Below are 19367 nucleotides of genomic sequence, written 5' to 3' on the forward strand. Positions count from 1 at the left end.
TCCCTGTGTAATTATGAATTTGACCCTAAGTGAAAAATAAGTTATATCTAAATGACAAAACTGGTCCTTTATTTTTAGTAATGCGTTTAAAGTAGTTCCTTAAATATCATCTGACCAGTTTTTATTTTTTAAGTTTGTGAAAAAGTGAACACTTTCATTAGATATTTACCAAACTTTAATCGGAATTGTGAAAAACATTTAACCAGAAGCACCAATTTTTGGTCGAAATCAAGAAACCGCAATATAAAAAACTACGCCAGACAAAAATAATAAACCACATATAACTGAAATTGCATTTCAAAAAGTTGCACTACACTCTTGAAATAGATCGAAATTAGCATAAACTACAAAAACTGTGCTTCTAAATGTGAAATTGTTCATTATTTGAAAAAAATCAGAATTTTGAATTTTGCATCCTTAACATATGGTGAACCCGCTTTAATTTTATGCCTTTTCTATTATATTTTACCATTTACACCGTAACTTATTCATTCCTTTGGAGAAAATGGCAAAAATAATCTCTTATCTTTGGGGCAGGATTGTCGAAAAAATATTATAGTATCTCAAAAATAAAATAGTCTTTAAATATCTCTAACGTCTGAATCATTCCTTGTAAAATTTAATTACTTTTTTATTTTTATTCTTACTCTAATAAATGTGAAAAGAGATTAATGTCGTAAAAAAAATATATCAAATGGAGATCAAATAATGAATAAGGTAAATTAGTCAAATTATAATTCTAATCTACGTTTTCTTAAAAAACCATGCAAAAGATAACATGATAAGTAAAATGAGCTAAACCGAGAATATTTACCAAAAATTAAAAAATAGTATTTCTTCGTTTAAATAGAAAATCAATTTCTACTTTGTTTCATTTTAAAAATGTAAAATTAATTTAATAATTTGAATTAGAATTATCCAAATCAAAATTTGATAAAAAATAATAAGTATTTTACACCTTTAAATTAATCAAATTAAAATTGAAAGTATCAACTGATGCTTAAATATTGCTATTGTTTTATCTCAAAGAGAGGAAAATAGTTTCCTTTTAAACAAGTCTTCTCTTTTAAAAAGTATTAATAAATTTACCGATTTTGTATTCGTAGCAAACATTAATATAATAAAATTTTAGATACGGAGCACAAACTACAATGTTATATTAATCGTGTTTTAAACATAATATATACTCTCTCTCTCTCTCTCTCTCTCTCTCTCTCTCTCTCTCTCTATATATATATATATATATATATATATATATATATATATAATCACTATTCAAAGACAACTACATACATATAGATGCACTATAATCTAAAGTGTTGGGTCCGTGCACAGCACGGGCATAGGCCGTCTAGTTATAAATAAACAGATAAGTGCTTAAAAGGTTTTTTTTTTATATGTAAGGATAATATTGAAATTAATAGAAAATATAGGGGATAAAAGGGTAAAGTTATTGGTCAAATCAAAATGGCTTTTAAGCAAAAAAAAAATAAGTTGGAGCTGAGTAATTTTTTGGTTTTGACTTATTTTAAGCATTTTTTAACTTAATTTAAGCTGTTTTCTACTTTTTACCAAACACCTAAATAAGTTAAAAATGACTTATAAGCTGGTTTGACCAACTTATAAGCCAATCCAAACGGCCTCATAATCCCCACTATCTTTGGGTTTGGACTCAAAATCCACACACGTTGTTTTACCTAAGAGCACTAACGGGTCATTGGTAGCTAATTAGGAATTAAGTCATTCATGTATAAAATAAATATGATATTTAGTTTGTAATTTAGAAATCCGTATAACTAATACATATACTCGTATAAGTAAGTTGAAATGACAATATTACCCTTAATACTCCGTCCGGATCAAAAAAAGTGTCTACTTAGTCATTTGTAGAAAATACTAATTTCCTAGGTAAAAATAGGTAGTTTGACTAAATTACCTCTAATTAAATAGGTATTGAGATTTGATCACTTAACACTTAATGAAGACAATTTTGAAAGAATAAGGTTAATTATTTCTTGATTTGGTAAGTGGAGACTCTTTTTTAACAAAAAAGAAAAGGGTAAGTGGACCATCTTTTTTATCCGGAGGGAGTATGTAATATTTATTAATTTTTAATATAACAAACCAACATCCAAAATAATAATTTATGGATAACTAAGCCCTACATAATACTCTCATTACTAATACGTACATTACTAATATCTACATAACTAATACTCACAATACTAATTTTAACAGAGAAGATGATTAAAAAAAAAAAAAGAACACTGACAGCTCTAAGCTGCAGAGCTTCTTCACCAGAAGTGTCAACGTTATTGACTTACGTGGTACTTACTTGAATCTTGATCAATGTTCCAGGAGAAAAGACATCATTTAACCCCTGAACTTGGCACGAAAACTCAATTTGGAAACTAAACTTAACTTCTATTTATTTACCCCCCTAAACAACTTACGTTTTAATTATTTCCCCCCTCTAGTGGCCCAGACCTGGGAACGTGTTTGACAGTGCCTGACCCGCGCGTTAATTAATTTTTGTTAATGTTTTTTTTTAATAGAAATCGACGGGGGTAACGGTTATAATACCGTTCCCCCTTTCTAATCCCAACCCGACCCACCACCCTTTAGAACCCTAAGTTGTTCTTCAACTTCATCTTCATCTTCATCACACCTTCAATCAGCCGGATTTTTTTTCCCATCCATTCATGAAATTCCTCTTGCTCACACCATTGCTCCTTCATATATGTATTCTTCTTCCACCAAATTTCTCCTCCAAATTTCTGTCCATAATCACTCTCTGTTCTAATTCGAAAATTTTGTGGGTTCATAAATGTCTCAAGGTAGCTGTTCATTTCACGTAAAATGTAATTGTGGCACCATTGCAAAACACCTCACTTCATCGACTCCTAGTAATCCCGGACGGAATTCTACAAATGTCCGAGGCCTAAGGGCAATTCTTGTGGATTTTGGGAATGGGAAGATGAATTGTTCCTTGAGATTCAGTGGAATAATGTTCAAAATTTGACGTCGTCGTTAGATGCGGTCAAGATCGAAAGGGACAAATTGCAAGAAGAATTAATTGCCATTGAGGCTAGACATCTAATTGAAGTGAACAAAATGAAGGAGGAATTAATTGGCTTGAAGAGTAAATAGCAATTTGACTTGAAAAAAGTTCTAAACTTGGAGGAGAAACTTGCAAATACAAGGATGTTGCTTTTGATTTCGCGGGGAATATTTATTGGCTTTTTGGCGGCTTCCTTAATCAACTGAATTTATGTTGTTGTATATTGTAATCGCGTAGTAGGTAATGTATGAACTTTATGCTCTTGTTGTAATGTAAATGTCATGGAAGAACTTTATGCTGTTGTTGAAGAATTTTGTTGTTATGGAAAATATTACCTTGAAAATGATAGCAAAATTCAAGAAATCTTATAAATTACTTTAAATAGAGAATCTGGAGACCTAATCTATCATTACGATCTCCGGATCTTCCTTTACATGAACAAAAAACGCTATGCGGTTCTCATCTAAACATGCCTTAAAACACAACACATCTCCTATCCCTAATTCGACAACATCAATGAAGGCTTTCCAGCCTTGAGCGAGGCGCGTGTATACGCCAACCTTGTATTTCATATTATACTCATGATCGTCGTAATGAACAACAGTGTCCTTGTCGGTGTTTGGAAGAAATTCCAGTATGTCAGTTGGAAGGATCTGCAAAAAAAACATGATATTACCAAAAGAGGTAAAAGAACAATTGAAAATATATAATACGACAACACTTACGAAATCATCTTTTTCGACATACGATTTCGTCAATTCTTTGTCAAAACATGCGGCCATTTCCATGTCATCCATCTTAGATGAAGGCTGCCTCTTTAATATCACTATATGTGTTAAGAGTTATTTGAGTTGAGTGAAAGTGAGATGGAAAGAAGGCCTATTTATAATTGAGTTGAGTTATGGTGTTAGTGTGATCAAGTAGTAAATGATGTCTTGGATTCATTGGTTTTGACTATTATATCCCGTATTTTGCACCCTTGGATAATTTGAGAAAATTGTGACTAGTAAGAGATAAGGCAATATTTTGATTTTATTTAATATATAGGTTGTTCATGAAAAATATTGATGTGGAAATATTGAGGAAGGCTAAGGGAAAAATTGAAAATTTGAAAAATAGTTTCGTGAATTACAAAAATTTGTCATGAAATAAAATGGGCTTGGAATAAAAAGAAAAAAAATTTGGGCTTGAAAAATGGCCAAGAGTGGCCGACCAACTTGGTATGGGCCAAGGCCCATATGAGAGTTAATATATCCCACTAAAAGATGATAAAATTCATCTTCAACCCAAAGAAAAATCAAGAAGCTTTGAGAGAAAAGAAGACCACCCCATTTTCGGCCAAGAACAAGTTTTTTTTTTTTGAAGCCTTTCATCTTGATCCAAAAAATATAATCTTCTAGTATTCCTACTAATTCAAAGGTCCTCTTTAACGTGGTATAATTGTTGGAGCAAGAAGACTACTCTTTGTGGCAAGTCCAAGATTCTAGTCAAGTGGGAAGTTAAGGAAAAAGGTAAGAATTACTCTTCTTTTATATGTTATGGAAGGTTTATATATGTTGTAGTATGTAGAAATGAATGAAAATCATGGAAATAAGGTGTGTTGTGTGTGGCCGTGTGGGTGTGTGTGTGTAGCCGTGTGGGTGTGTGTGTGTAGCCGTGTGGGTGTGTGTGTTGTATGGTGGAGAAGAGATGAATTAATTTACTTAGTATGTTAGTTGTGTTGTTGTGGACTTTATGATGCAAATGAAAGTTTAAGGGTTCAAGTTGGCATTGAAATTGGTTGTGGGGTTGTTGTAGGAACTAATGTGATTTTAATATGGTTTTATGTAATTATGAAAATGGAGTTGCTAAAGTGTGAATTGTTGGTATAGTTCATGAATTTGGAAGAAGAAAATGTATTGTTGTTGTTTTTGTTGAATTTGAAAGGTATCGGGTAGTATGTTGGTTTGGCCGTTGGAATGTAAGGCGGATTGTTAAAGTGTTCGTGAATATTGTTTGAATGGTTTCGGATTAGTACTTGAATATGTAAGCAAATATGAATTGAACTTAAGTGAAATGTCGTTGAAGTTTGTAGAAAGAAGTTGCTAATGTTAGTATGTGTTTGGATCGATTGTGGATATTGTTAGAATAATTGTTGGTATTGTTGTTGATATTTTGGCCGAGTTAAATTCTCGGATTTGTTGTTGTATTTTTGGTCGAGTTGAATTCTCGGGGTTGCTGAATTTACAGGGGAAATGCTGCCGAAATTTCTGTAAATAAAGTCTTGGTTTGGAATTGGACTCCTAAGTGTTTATGGCTAATGTTTGGTATGTACGAATATTGTTGTAGATCTTGCGAGCCAAAGACTCAAATTTGGATTTGCGTAGAAAGCGGGCAAGGTATGTAAGGCTTACCTTTTCTTTCTTTTGGCATGATCTTTGTGAAACGAACATACGATGGGTATATGATTCCAAAGAAACTCCTATTCTTAGAGCCACTAGGATAGCTAACGTTCTTGATTTCCATAAGTTGTTTCATGTGGTTTTGATGCCTATCTATGATGTCCAAAGTTCGGTTGATATGTTTCCGAATGGAATTCGAAAGATAGTTGATATGACTAATGTCTTAGTTTTCCAAATGATGGCACGTTTGATCATCCCATCGAGTCTTTGAAACATTTTGATACGTACATATGGTTCCAAAAGCTCTATTTGATTTGATCCATAACGATATCCGAAAGATACTTGATATGATTGTTGCTTGGATTTTCCAAAAACGGCTTCTGAAACGTTCGTAAGAGGTTTTGTACTTCAAACGCTCCTAACTTTCTTATACTAAATCCGATTGACCCGAAACTTGTTTCTGAGCCTTTAGGGGTCGGTGAGTATACTTGTCCATCGAGTCTTAAAATTGATTTATATACATATGGTTCTCACTACTTCGCTCGTGCGTGCTACTATTATATCGTCCGCCGAGCCTCAGGCCGGTTATATCATTGTGTGCACTATGTTATACTCGCCACTAACATGCTATGTTATATATGGATCGGAGCCAACGCCTCGACAACATGATATGTTCTGTTTTCTGCATATATATGAGTAAGATATGTTTTTCAAAGGAAGTATTATTAAGGATATGTATATGTTATATGTATGGATCGAGCTCCACGTTCCGCAGCAGTATAATATATGTATGGATCGGGCTGCACGTTCCGCAGCAGTATAATATATGTATGGATCGGGCTGCACGTTCCGCAGCAATATATATTATATATATGGATCGGGCCGAGCGTTCCTCGACAGTATATATTATATATATGGATCGGGCCGAACGTTCCTCGGCAGTATATATTATATTTATGGATCGGGCCGAACGTTCCTCGACAGTATATATTATATTTATGGATCGGGCCGAACGTTCCTCGGCAGTATATGTTATGTATATATATATGGATCGGGCCGTACGTTCCTCGGCACTATCATATTCGTATGGATCGGTTACATGTATATGTATATGGAGACATATGATGTCAGCACGTATGATCTGTGTTTGGAAAGTAAGTATGTTGGTACTCTGGATGATTCACTCATTTTCGTTACTTTTCTGACACATGACATCGGTAAGCATGATGTACGTTTGGAAAATAAACACCTTAGAATTCTGATTAATGTACTTACTTTCTTGTACCGTTGTTCCGGATATGTTTCTATTTTCTGTATTCCATGCCTTACATACTCGGTACATATTCCGTACTGACCCCCTTTCTTCGGGGGCTGTGTTTCATGCCCGCAGGTACAGACGTGCACGTGAGTGGTCCATCAGCTTAGGACATCCATTCTGCTATGTTGAAGAGCTCCCTCGTTCTGGAGCCCATATTTTTGGTACAGATCCTTCTGTTGTACATATTTATGTATATATGACTATTTAGGGGTACGGCGGGGCCCTGTCCCGTCATATGGTTCTGTTATGTTTGTTAGAGGCCTGTAGACATGTATGTGGGTCATGGGTCGTTGTGGTTCAGTTATGTCTGTGTGGCGTACGCCTAAGCGGTCCCATTTGCTATGATGGCCTTACGGCTTGTACGTATGTATACATATATGTGTGGGTTATGTATGATATGTATGTTACAGGTGATCGCTTACGACGACGTTTGTTCTCAGTATCAGTATAAACTAATATATGTTGGATATGGATAAGTTATGGATATGTCGATTTGGGCAAGTAGGTGTGTATGGGTGTCCATCTCGGGCACTAGTCACGGCCCACGGGGTTGGGTCGTGACATTGACCATCACTCCCAAGTACCAACTACCATCATTTACTAACTCAGATTCAATGTGTTTGACTGTTCAAATCTGTATAATGCATTTACTTGCATCCATTCAATGTGTTTGACTGCTCAAATCTGTACACTGCTCAACGTACACTGCTCAAATCTGTTTACTGCATTTAGTGTTATACACAACATGGTGGGATTATACTAGGCTTGTTGTTGTTGTTGTTGTTGTAGTGTTATACACAACATTGCAGTCACAGCTGGGCAGCTTCTCTATGCATTTAATGTCATACACAACATTGCAGGACTGAACTGTCACAAAACCAGAAAATATACAGCAACATTGCAGTCACAGATGCTTAATATTGCAAGAATAGAATGTCAATACACGGCAAAATTGCAGTCACAGCTGCTTAATATTGCAAGAATAGAATGTCACTACGGGGCAAAATTGCAGTCACAGCTTCAAAATTGATAAAGTCTAAGTGTATATTTGTTTGACAAATGTACATCATCTACCATAATTGTTTCACAAAAACAACATTAAAATCTGCAGTCACTGCTGCATAACAGTCAGTACCAAAGATATACACATACAGGACTAAACTAATTCAACTTCATTTTTCCATTTCATTTCTGGGCAGCTGATGAACTTATTTGACTTAAAGAGTTCAACTCAGCAGCTTTGGCCCTTGTTCTCATTCTCTTTTGTCCACTCATTTGTTGAAGACCTTGTTGTGTTATAGCTGGACTACTTTTCCATTTTAGTCCTCCTGGTCTTGGTTTGTGATGTCCAAGACTACCAGTGACTACTGCTGAATTCGTAGGCATGGTTGAAGACTGATTTGCCATTCTAGGCTGCATTAACAAAATAGATCTTCATTAGGCTAGATTATTTGCAGTAAATGGTTAATGAGGTTGCATACTTACATTGACAATTTTGAAACCACTTTGGGTCTGAAGCACTCCCATTCCCACAACTCTTGGCCTCTTAAAGGGTACTCCTCTTCCAGTAACTGATGCGCTTGCATCAGAAGCCTAAGTCACATTTAAGGTGTCAAACACTTAGAATTGTAAAATTGATTAAGTGGTAATTTAACAAGCTAAGTAATACCTGTGATGTAGACGACTGTCCTGTACCCCTTCCAGATTGAAATGCTGCAGCAGCCATGGCCTAATTCATATTTAAGTAGTTAGACTCAATGTAAGACTGTAATATTTAATCAAGTAGTAAATAACAAGGAAAGTTTTTACCTGTTTGGCAGAACCTCTTGGTCTTCCCCTTCCTCTGCTTGGTTGGGAATTACTTGGTACTGTAGAAGAACCAACACTTGACCTTGTTGAACTAGTACTTGTCCCTCTCCCCTTGCCCTTCCTCTGCCTCTCACAAATTGTGGATTCATAGGACAACCCTTCTTATTGTGACCCTTTGCATGGCACAAGCTTCAGGTCATCTCAACACCTCTTTTTGACAACTTCCCTGTCTTGTTTTCTGTTTGCTTCTTTCTTCTACACTTCCTTGGCCTACCTGGCAGCTTTTTAATCTCAGATGGGAGGACAGGAGGATTGGTTGACTTTGGCCACATTGCCATATTAGTAATAGGTTGAATGAATGAGTTGTATGTTTTGAGGTAAGTGTCCTTAGTGTACCAATGTGCAACATAGTCAATAGGTTCCAATTTTCTGAAATGAAGTGCAACTATGGCATGACAACAGGGAACACCTTTCAGCATCCAAGATATACAAGTGCAAGTATTGTTATTCAGATTTACTATGAATTTATTACCCCAGCTGTCCTTGACCTCAAAGCCATATTCGCCATTCCATTCAAGAGTACACTTCATTGACTTTGATGTGTTCTCTTGCAATACCTGCAAAGCCATTGGGCTGATGTTTGTTATCCAAGCCTCAGAAAACTCTCTTAGTTGTCCTACCGTTCTCATCATTTTGACTCTAATTTCCTCAAGCATTGTGATAATGGTCTTGTAACTTGGCCCCAAAATCCAGGAATTAAAACTCTCGGCCATGTTGTTGTCAACACTATCACAACAGCTGAGGTATTTAAAGTAGACCACCTATCTATGTTGTAATACAACAAATCTCCATTTATTCCATCACCTAACTTCTCCATATGATCCAAATTTTTTTGCAACTCCTGCTCATATGTGGACTTAGCACATCTCCAGAAGCAGTTTCTAATCTCTATGCCTTTCCATTTTTTGGAAAAATTGGCAAGCACATGTCTTCCACACATTCTTTGTTCTACATTTGGCAACAGATCCTTAATGGCTAGATCCAGACCCTACAATAACATGTAAAAAAATATTAGGTGACAGTAGAGCAGCATAAGTTAAAGAGAATGAAAAAAATTCAGAAATCAATAACCAAGAATACATTACATTTTGCATATCTGAAAGAGTTGTCAAACCAGTCCCATCTCCAAGCTCAACATCATGCCTTAGAATGTTGACAAACCATCTCCAAGTAAAAGTATTCTCAACTTCAACCACTGCCCAAGCCAGTGGTAGCATCTGGTTGTTCCCATCCTTACAAACAACCACAAGCAATTGCCCTTTACTAACACCTTTTAAAAAACACCCATCCAACCCAATTGCTCTCCTACAACCAGCTTTGAATGTCTTCTTCATGGCATCAAAACATATATAAAAGGACTGAAACCTTTTGATTCCACCTTCAAAAGTTTCTTCACTCAGCCTAACCACACATGAGCTACCTGGATTAGTCCTTAAAAGCTCATCCATATAATCCAAAATTCTTTTGAACTCCTCTACATTGTCACCCATGATTTGTTGCAAAACAATGCTTCTGGCTTTCCTTCCCACATTCCTACCAATATACACCTCCAATTCCTTTCTTACCAAATTTTGAAGCTCAAAAATTCTAATGCCAGGTTTAGAAATAATTCTATCCTTGTACCTTTCTGAAATATACAAAGAATTTACCAACTTGTTCTTTGTTGTGTCATTGCACTTGTGAACATGATTATAATTCTTCACAACAAAATCATTTGTTCTAGAATCGTAACTGGCAAACAATAACCATGGACAGCCAGCAGTACACTTTACCCTCACCCTAGTTGGTTCATTGACATATTTATCCAACTCTACATGTTCTTGAACTGCATACCTAGTAAGTGCTTTCCTAAACTGTTTAGCACTTTCAAATGCAAGACCAGTCTCCCAAACTATTTCTTTACACTTAGAATAAAAAATAACCCTATTTCTAATTCTTTTTGGTCTCCTTGACTTTTTGGTAGGCTTTTCAACCACACCTTCGTCATCAGCTTCATCATCAGTCTTTATTTCAAAGCTAACAGGTTCATCTGAGTCATAAAATGGCTCATCCCCACCCAATTTTCCTTCAAATGTACTCTTACTTCTAGATAAATATTCATCATGTCCCATATCTACACCCTTTGGCCCTAAATCTATCCCTTCAGATCTCTTAGCCTTTTCTTTCTTCTTTTTTGATTTTAGAGCCACCCTATCTTTCCTTAGATTCCTATCCTCCTCATGGACATGACTATCAAATTATTCTTCTTCACCTTCCTCTACCACTACATTGTCAGACTCCTCAGATTCACTCTCACTTTCTAAGTCAGAATCATTATCATCATCAGCTGCTGAAGTAGTAGTAGCTGCAGTAGCAGCTGAAGTCCCACCCAAGGGTTCATCAAGACCAGTAGCCTCTTCAAACCTTAAGCCTTCACTACCCCCAAATATTTGACTACCCTCACCTGCCCCAACCTTTTCATTTATATCTTCACATGTGGGGTTATCAAAAGCAGTAAAAGATTCCCCACCCACAGAGGTAATAGGTGGAAGATCAGGGGGGACCACAATAGGTTCCTCAACAAGATGAGTCACAAAAATTACAACAATATCTCCGCTTTTTAATTGAGGTGCAATACCAATAATGTCCCTATCACTTTTAACTTCTACTACAAATCGACATTTAGGTGGTCTAATATATACACAACAAGATGAGACATTATAACCGATTTCTTTAACATAGTAAACAATCTCAAAATAAGAGAATTTATCAAGATCAACATCAAAATAATCGGTCACACTACCTCCAACATACTTAATACAAAGGGTTTTTTCTAAATTACCTCCGTGGTTAAACCTCAAAGTCACAAACACATCGTCCATTTTCTTCACAAAACCTAAAATTGAAAACAAATGAAAAATTACAAGATTCAGTTACCATTTACACCAAAAAAAAAAAAAAACGAAGTTAAAGATAAAATTTTTGCAACTGAAAAACAGTAAAATCGAAATCTAGACAAACCCTAATGAGAACAACAAGAATCGTGTACCTTTGTGGCTAACTAATCTTCAATATCACTCAGAAACGATAAGATTTACGTATATTTTGGGTTTTTAACTTTGCAATGATCGGTTTGTGTAGTGTGGAGGTTTGGTTGTGTAGTGGAAAGGGGAAAAAGTGTCGATTGGGAACCGTGGTTGGGTCTTTTGTTTGGGTTAATTGGGGCTGGGTCGGGTTTTTATGTGGGGATGGGTAAAAATAAGTTGGGAAATTAAATAATGACGTGGACCAATTAGCTGGCGCGTGTCTAACACTACCGAGCCCTCAACTGGTCTGGGCCACTAGAGGGGGAAAATAATTAAAATGTAAGTTGTTAAGGGGGTAAATAAATAGAAGTTAAGTTTAGTTTCCAAACTGAGTTTTCGTGCCAAGTTCAGGGGTTAAATGATGTCTTTTCTCATGTTCCGGGTTGAAAATAATTTGAATAAATACATGTCTCAACAATGTCAATTCGCACTACATTATAAGCAATATATCAATATTGACTGTCATTTAGTTCATCAACACTTATAATGAAAGGACATTTCTACAAGTTCAATTTCCGTGAAAAAATGAGCATGTAGATATTTTTATTAAAGTGCTATGATCTGATCGATTCCAAATATTCATGAGCAAATTGGGCATAGTAGTCAACTAGTCATCATTCACCCCCTATCCTAAGTACACTTATCAAAATTATTTGGCTTCATCCTTAGTGATGCGCCAGTTGTTCGCGATGAATTTTGCTAGCAGAAAATAAATAACTGCAACCACAAAACAAATATGAGAGAAAAACATTTCATTAATATGTTGTGAGAAAAACATTTCATTGCTTGGTGGCCATCAACTCTATCATGCTTACCGTTCGACGTGTGCTGTAAAAGCGATTGAGACACTCTTTTTCAAGTTGCTCTCAACTATCAATTGATTCTCGCTCGAGATCGGTGTACCAATCAAAGGCGTTTCCCTTCAGTGAGCGAACAAACTGCTTGACAAGAAGATCGCCATGTGTACCAGCATTGCTACAAGTCTCCACAAAATTTGCAACGTGTTGTCTTGAGATTCCTTTGCTGTGGAATTGTTGCAACTTTGGCGGTTGATATCCAATCGGCATAGGCAGACAATCAAATAGCTCGGTATATGGTTTAGAATAGTACAACGAGCTTTGTGATGGTCCAGCTTATTGAGCCCTAATGGTGTTTGTTATCATATCTTGCAGTTGTTGGATAGACAACGTCACAACTGAAGCAACTTGATTTTCACTTTGACCGTTGGGCAACTTGGTAGCAGATTCAACCTCTTTTTCTTGTGGTGTTGGGATGTAAATTGACTCGCCAAGGCGGTGGAATTCCAACTTGTTCATCAGTTAGGCTATTTGAAGATCTCTGTCCTCCACGGATTTTCTCAACGCCTCAATAGTTTGTATCATTGCTACGAGTTGTTCCTCTGCATTAGTCGCCTTGGTCATCATGGCCCTCACCGCGTTAGAAGTTGAAGGATTAAGTCCTCGGACTCGTAGAAGTTAGAGCATGCTTGAGAAACTTCTCCAGACGACGAAAATGAGGTATTGCCCCCATATCTTGCAATTGTCATTATCGATTTGTTTTTGTCTAACGTTTCCAAGGAGATGAAACACTCCGATCCCTGCAAACCGCCAGTTTTGAACATGCTACAAGTTATTGGGCAAGCAACAACAATAACACTTGTGGATGGAACATCAAAGCTTTTCTCCGAGGCCAGCACAACAGTAGATCTAAGAATTTGCAGATTTGGTTTTGGACATAAAGAGATGAAGGGCAGAGTTTATCCCACTGGGCGTGCCAAAAATCTGTTCGCGATGAATTTTGCTAGCAGAAAATAAATAACTGCAACCACAAAATAAATATGAGAGAAAAACATTGTAGTGATATTTTGTGAGTACAACTCTACATATATCCCTTGATTCTAATCTCTATGTTGTTCGCCTTAATTCGAGGGCCAATGTAGTGTCTTTTTTGAATGAAAGATGGACTTCTAATGTGTTGAATCTTGGAAGAACTTTGAGCAACACTTTGGATTGTTCTTGAGAGAAGACGCCTCTCGAACTTTCTTTCTTGTTGAAGACCTTTGGAGAAGACTTATGTAGATGTCGTTTCACTTCTTTGCCTTTAGTCAAGATGCTATAAAACATTTTAGATGTCTTCAAAAGGGGATATGTGACCCCTTTATATAGGTGTGAGCTAAAGCTCGAGGGTATTTTGATCTCCAAGTAATTCTAGTGGACCTTGGGCTAAAAACGTGGGTTTGGCTCAATTTAATGTTTTACCCAAATGTAATTGAAATTTCATTCAAATCATGTAATTTTGACTTAAATAATTAATCCGACTTTATTAACAAAAATTTAACTTGGCCAACATGTCAATAACTTAGAATTTAATCCAAATTTTGAATGGACTACTTCAGTTAAAATTCCGATGTCTACACTAGTATATACGTAAGTTTGTATATATTGACCAAGTTTGTACAGCCTTTGTAGGACTTTTGTATGTAACTTACGCAACACGTTGTAACGATGCATCAGAAACACAAAAATTCGTGTATAACTCATACCCAAAATTCGCAATTGTCTTGTTTGTTTTTTAAATTTTCAAACTGCATTGTTCCATTTTATCTCTTCATTTCTTATTTGTTTTTTTTTTCCTTGTCCCTTCTTATATACAACGAAAGAATATAACATGTGAACTAATTATAGTTGTATCGTCCCTTTACGTCAAAATCTAGAATACTGAAAATAATAAAATACGGACAAAAAGAGCAAATCGAAAAGCAGAAATAGCTCTGGGGATGTCGAAGAAGTGTGGTAGCAAAAGCGTTAACTATCAACCAACTTACAGTAGCAAGAATGAAATTCAAAAGAACTTACACAAAACAATATAAAAATTCTCTGTTAGATTCTTAAATTTAGTAAATGGACATGATATACAGGTTTGACTACTTTTTTTTTTTAAAGAATAAAGCCGACTGAACAACGAACACCACTACTTGGAGGGCTCCCATTGGAATCGTTTTCTAGAACTCTATTACATTTTCACGAAACTAAAGTAATCAACAGATTTTAAGTTTGGTTATTACCTGAAGAATAATGTATAATAATGAAAACAGACAAGGAGAAAACGAGAACAAAAAGAATTGACAAGGCATTGAATGTTGGCTGTTGCAAGAATAAAACTCATCTCCTACATGAAGGGTACGTCCACGAAAGTAAAATTCAAAAGAACTGACGCGAAACAACAAAAAGTTTTCCGCCTTTTTATTATTAAATTTAGTGGACAGGCATAAAGGTCATGAATAATTTTTAAGAACAATAAAAAGGAAGACGAAGATTGACTAATAAGTTCCAAATTATTATAACTAATGCAATATTGTAGTTGAATTAGCATTTTATTAGCTGCATTAGATAGTTGGTTGATGTGGCAGAGTTAGTTAGTATTGTTCAGTTAGTTAGTATTGTTCAAGAAGTATTAGTTAGTTGGCTGATGTGGTAGAGTTAGTTAGTATTGTTCAAGAAGTTAGTTAAAGTCCCAAGTTAGTTGAAGTCCAGAATTCAGTTACAGTGGCTAACAAAGCAATTAACAGTTAAGTAGTTGATTAGATTCATTTCATATATACTTTGTAACTCATACAATCAATTCATTCATGAATATACATCTACTTCTCTCTTTCTCAATATTTCTCTCTCTAGCTAAATCTCTCGGTTGAAACCCTGACTTAGCATTACAGTTCTTCAAGTTTCACAACTTCTAGATTTGTTCGTCACCTCGATTGCACTGTGTGCATCAATTGGTATCAGAGCTGTCGATTCTCGGTAGTGAAACCATGACCAGAAGCAACGAAATTGTCACTAGAAGCAAGAATCAAGAAAAACCATCAGAGGAAATGGAAGACAAGCTGTCACAAATCCAAGATCAGTTGCAGAAACTAATGGAAGGAATGACTAGTATGAACAATCGTAATTTGCAAGCTGATAGGGAGTTGGTTGAATTGAGAACCACCATTAACAACATAAGAGGAAAGGAACAAGAAGTAGCCAGAGCTGAATCTTCTTCAGTGGATAGGAACTGTCCAGTTGAAGCCCAAACTGAAATCAGACCTAAGGAGAATGGTCATACACATAATGGTAATTTCTTCACTAGATACTCTAGACTAGAATTCCCAAAATTTTCTGGCCATGATTTGAGGACTTGGTTGTATAAAGTGGACCATTTCTTTGCTATGGATGAGGTTCCATTCGATCAAAGGGTTAAAGTAACATCAATGCATTTAGAAGGAGAAGCAATTGCTTGGCATAGGTCATATGTGAGGTCTAGAAATTCAGTTTTGGAACCTACTTGGACTGAATATGTTCTAGCATTGAATGAAAGATTTGGAGAGGAGTTTGAAGATCATATGGAATCACTGAAGAATTTGAATCAAACTGGTAGTGTAAAGGAATACCAAGCTGAGTTTGATAGATTGTTGACAATGGTAAACCTGTCAAAAGAAAACACCATCAGTTGCTTCTTGGGTGGACTCAAACCTAAATTGAACAAAGCTGTTAAGATCCAATCCCCAAAAACTTTAATGCAAGCCTACAAGATTGCTAGGTTGCAGGAGGAAGTCTTTGAAGCTCAAACTATGACTTGGGGGCTGAAATTCGTTGCTAAACCTGCACTAGGTCCTCTATTACCTACTCCAAACCAGTTTAAAACCCAAAATTTACAAAAATCATTTGTACCAAACTCTACAGTTAGGAAACCACATGAAGTACAGCAAGGAAGGCCTAATAGAATCCCCGGAAGGAGATTAACTGCTACAGAGATGGATGAAAAGAGGGCCAAGGGTCTTTGTTTTTTCTGTGATGAGAAGTATGTGCCAGGGCACAAATGTAACTCCAACAAGCAAATCTTTATGGTGGATATAGTTGAAGGGGATTCAGTCCTTGAAGAATCAGTAGAGGAAGTTGGTCAAGAATTTCTTGAAGGGATAGATGAATTCATGACCCATTACAGGCCTTTTCTAGAGTAACAGGTTACCAAAATATCAGGGTAACTGGTTACCATGAAAAGAGACCTTTACAAGTCCTTATTGATACAGGAAGCACCCATAATTTCATTGACCAGGATATGGCTAAGAAGTTGGGGTGTAAAGCGACTGCTATAATGGCACAGTCTGTCAGTGTTGCTGATGGAAGGAAGGTGCAAACAACTTCAATTTGCAGAAATTTTCAATGGCTTTTGCAAGGTACTACATTCAATTCTGACTTCTTGTTATTACCATTAGGCAATGTGGATATTGTCTTAGGTGTACAATGGTTAAACACATTAGGGAGGATACTGTTTGATTTCAAGAATAGAACTATTGAATTTAGGTATCAAGGCAAGAAACATGTCTTGAGGGGGGCTAGTAGTCAGCTGAAATCCACTAATGCTAAAGCAGTGAATAGAATTGAGGGAAGGGACACTCAGTTCTTTATGTTGACATTAACATCCGGGGAAGATGAAGACATCCAATGTCATAATATTTAGGCTGCTCAAGGTGATTCAATTGCTCCTGAACTATCTGGTTTGATTGAACAATATGATAGTATTTTTGCATTACCTACTACTTTACCACCCCACAGAGGTTTTTTTGATCATAGGATACCCTTGGTTGAAGCTGCAAATCCTGTAAACAAAAGACCTTACAGATATCCTGGTGTCAAGAAAGATATCATAGAGAAATTGGTACAAAAGATGCTTGATCAAGGTGTTATACAACATAGTACCAGCCCTTATGCATCACCAGTTGTGTTGGTTGGTAAGAAGGATGGAAGTTGGAGGCTATGTGTTGACTATAGGGAATTGAACCAGTTGACTATAAAAGATAAGTTTCCTATACCTATTATAGAGGACTTGCTGGATGAATTAGGGGGTGCAGTGGTGTTCTCTAAGATTGATCTTAGAGCTGGTTATCACCAGTTAAGAATGTCTGAAGAAGATTGTCGTAAAACAGCTTTTAAAACACACGAAGGCCATTATGAATTTCTAGTTATGCCATTTGGCTTAACCAATGCCCCATCTTCATTTCAAAACCTTATGAATTCAGTTTTTAGACTATTATTGAGGAAAACAGTGCTGGTTTTCTTTGATGACATACTCATATACAGTAAGAGTATGACTGAGCTTGTTAGAACTGTGTTTGATATCATGCAGAGGTTCCAATTGTATGCTAAAATGTCTAAGTGTGCATTTGGAGTGCCTAAGGTGGAATATTTGGGTCATTTTATCAGTAGAGAGGGTGTGTCAACAGATCCTAAAAAGATCATAGCAGTGCAACAATGGCCTATTCCCAGTAACATTAAACAGTTGAGGGGTTTTCTGGGGCTTGCTGGATATTATAGAAGATTTATCCAAGGTTTTGGTGCTATATGCAAGCCCTTACATGAGTTACTTAAGAAGGAGGGTTTCACTTGGAATTCTGAAGCTACTGCAGCATTTGAGAAGCTGAAACAAGCATTAGTTTCTGCTCCTGTACTAGCAATGCCTGACTTCTCAAAACCTTTCTTAGTGGAGACTGATGCTAGTGGTAAAGGTATAGGAGTTGTCTTGATGCAGCAAGGGCATACTATAGCCTATACCAGCAAATCTTTGGCACCTAGACACCAAGCTATGTCTGTTTATGATAGAGAGTTATTAGCTCTCATCTTTGTTGTTACTAAATGGTCACATTACTTGTTGGGTAGCCCATTTATTGTTAAAACTAACCAAAAAGCACTGAAGTACTTGTTGGAACAACATATCCATACTGACTTTCAGATTGCTGGCATTTCCAAACTCTTGGCTTTTGATTTCTCTATTGAGTATAAAAATGGTGCTGAGAATAAGGCTGTAGATGCATTATCCAGGAAACCTGATTCTGAGTTGTTGGCTATTTCACTATTGTCTCCAAATGATTCCTTGTATGATCAAATCAAGGACACATGGACAACTGATGCCAGTCTGCAGGATTTGATTACTAGACTACAGATTCAACTTTTTAAGTCCTTTACTTGGTGTAATGGTCAACTGAGGTGGAAGGGCGGGCTGGTGGTTGGTGCTGATCATCAGCTGAGGACAACTATCATTGATCTATGGCATTCTACTACTCAAGCAGGGCATTCTGGTATGGATTCGACTCTAAAGAGGTTGCAATCTCTTTTCTATTGGAAATCACTTGCTACAGATGTTAGAGAATTCATTAACAAGTGTGATGTGTGCCAAAGACACCAATATGATGCGGCTGCTTCTCCTGGTTTGTTACAGCCACTTCCTATTCCTGATGGAGTTTGGACTGATATATGCTTAGATTTCATTGAGGGGCTGCCTAAGTCTAATGGTAAAGATGTCATTTTGGTTGTTGTGGACAGACAAAGTAAGTATGGTCACTTCATGAGCATGCAACATCCATATACTGCTCAAACAGTGGCCCAATGCTTCTTAGACAATGTTTTTAAACTACATGGTTGGCCTGCTACAATTACTAGTGATAGGGATCTTGTTTTCCTTAGCAATTTTTGGCAAGAATTATTCACCTTACAAGGAGTTCAATTACAAAGATCTACTGCCTATCACCCTCAAACAGATGGGCAAACTGAAGTTTTGAACAGGACTTTGGAGACATATCTCAAATGTTTTTGCTCTGACAGCCCTCATGCTTGGCCTACGTATTTACCACTAGCTGAGTG

The 19367-nt window shown here is 36.4% G+C and overlaps 1 protein-coding gene across 1 annotated transcript; it reads right to left on the reverse strand.

Annotated features, from left to right (window-relative positions):
* Positions 1–8760: 8760 nt before the first annotated feature.
* Positions 8761–10740, reverse strand: LOC132624421 (uncharacterized). The gene is made up of 3 exons (XM_060339205.1): positions 9715–10740; positions 9409–9617; positions 8761–9367 (listed from the first exon to the last, which is right to left on the reverse strand). The coding sequence occupies exons 1-3, from the start codon at positions 10738–10740 to the stop codon at positions 8761–8763; spliced, it is 1842 nt and encodes a 613-aa protein (XP_060195188.1).
* Positions 10741–19367: the final 8627 nt, after the last annotated feature.

This window comes from Lycium barbarum, chromosome 12 (genome assembly GCF_019175385.1).
Source record: "Lycium barbarum isolate Lr01 chromosome 12, ASM1917538v2, whole genome shotgun sequence".
NCBI lineage: Eukaryota > Viridiplantae > Streptophyta > Magnoliopsida > Solanales > Solanaceae > Lycium > Lycium barbarum.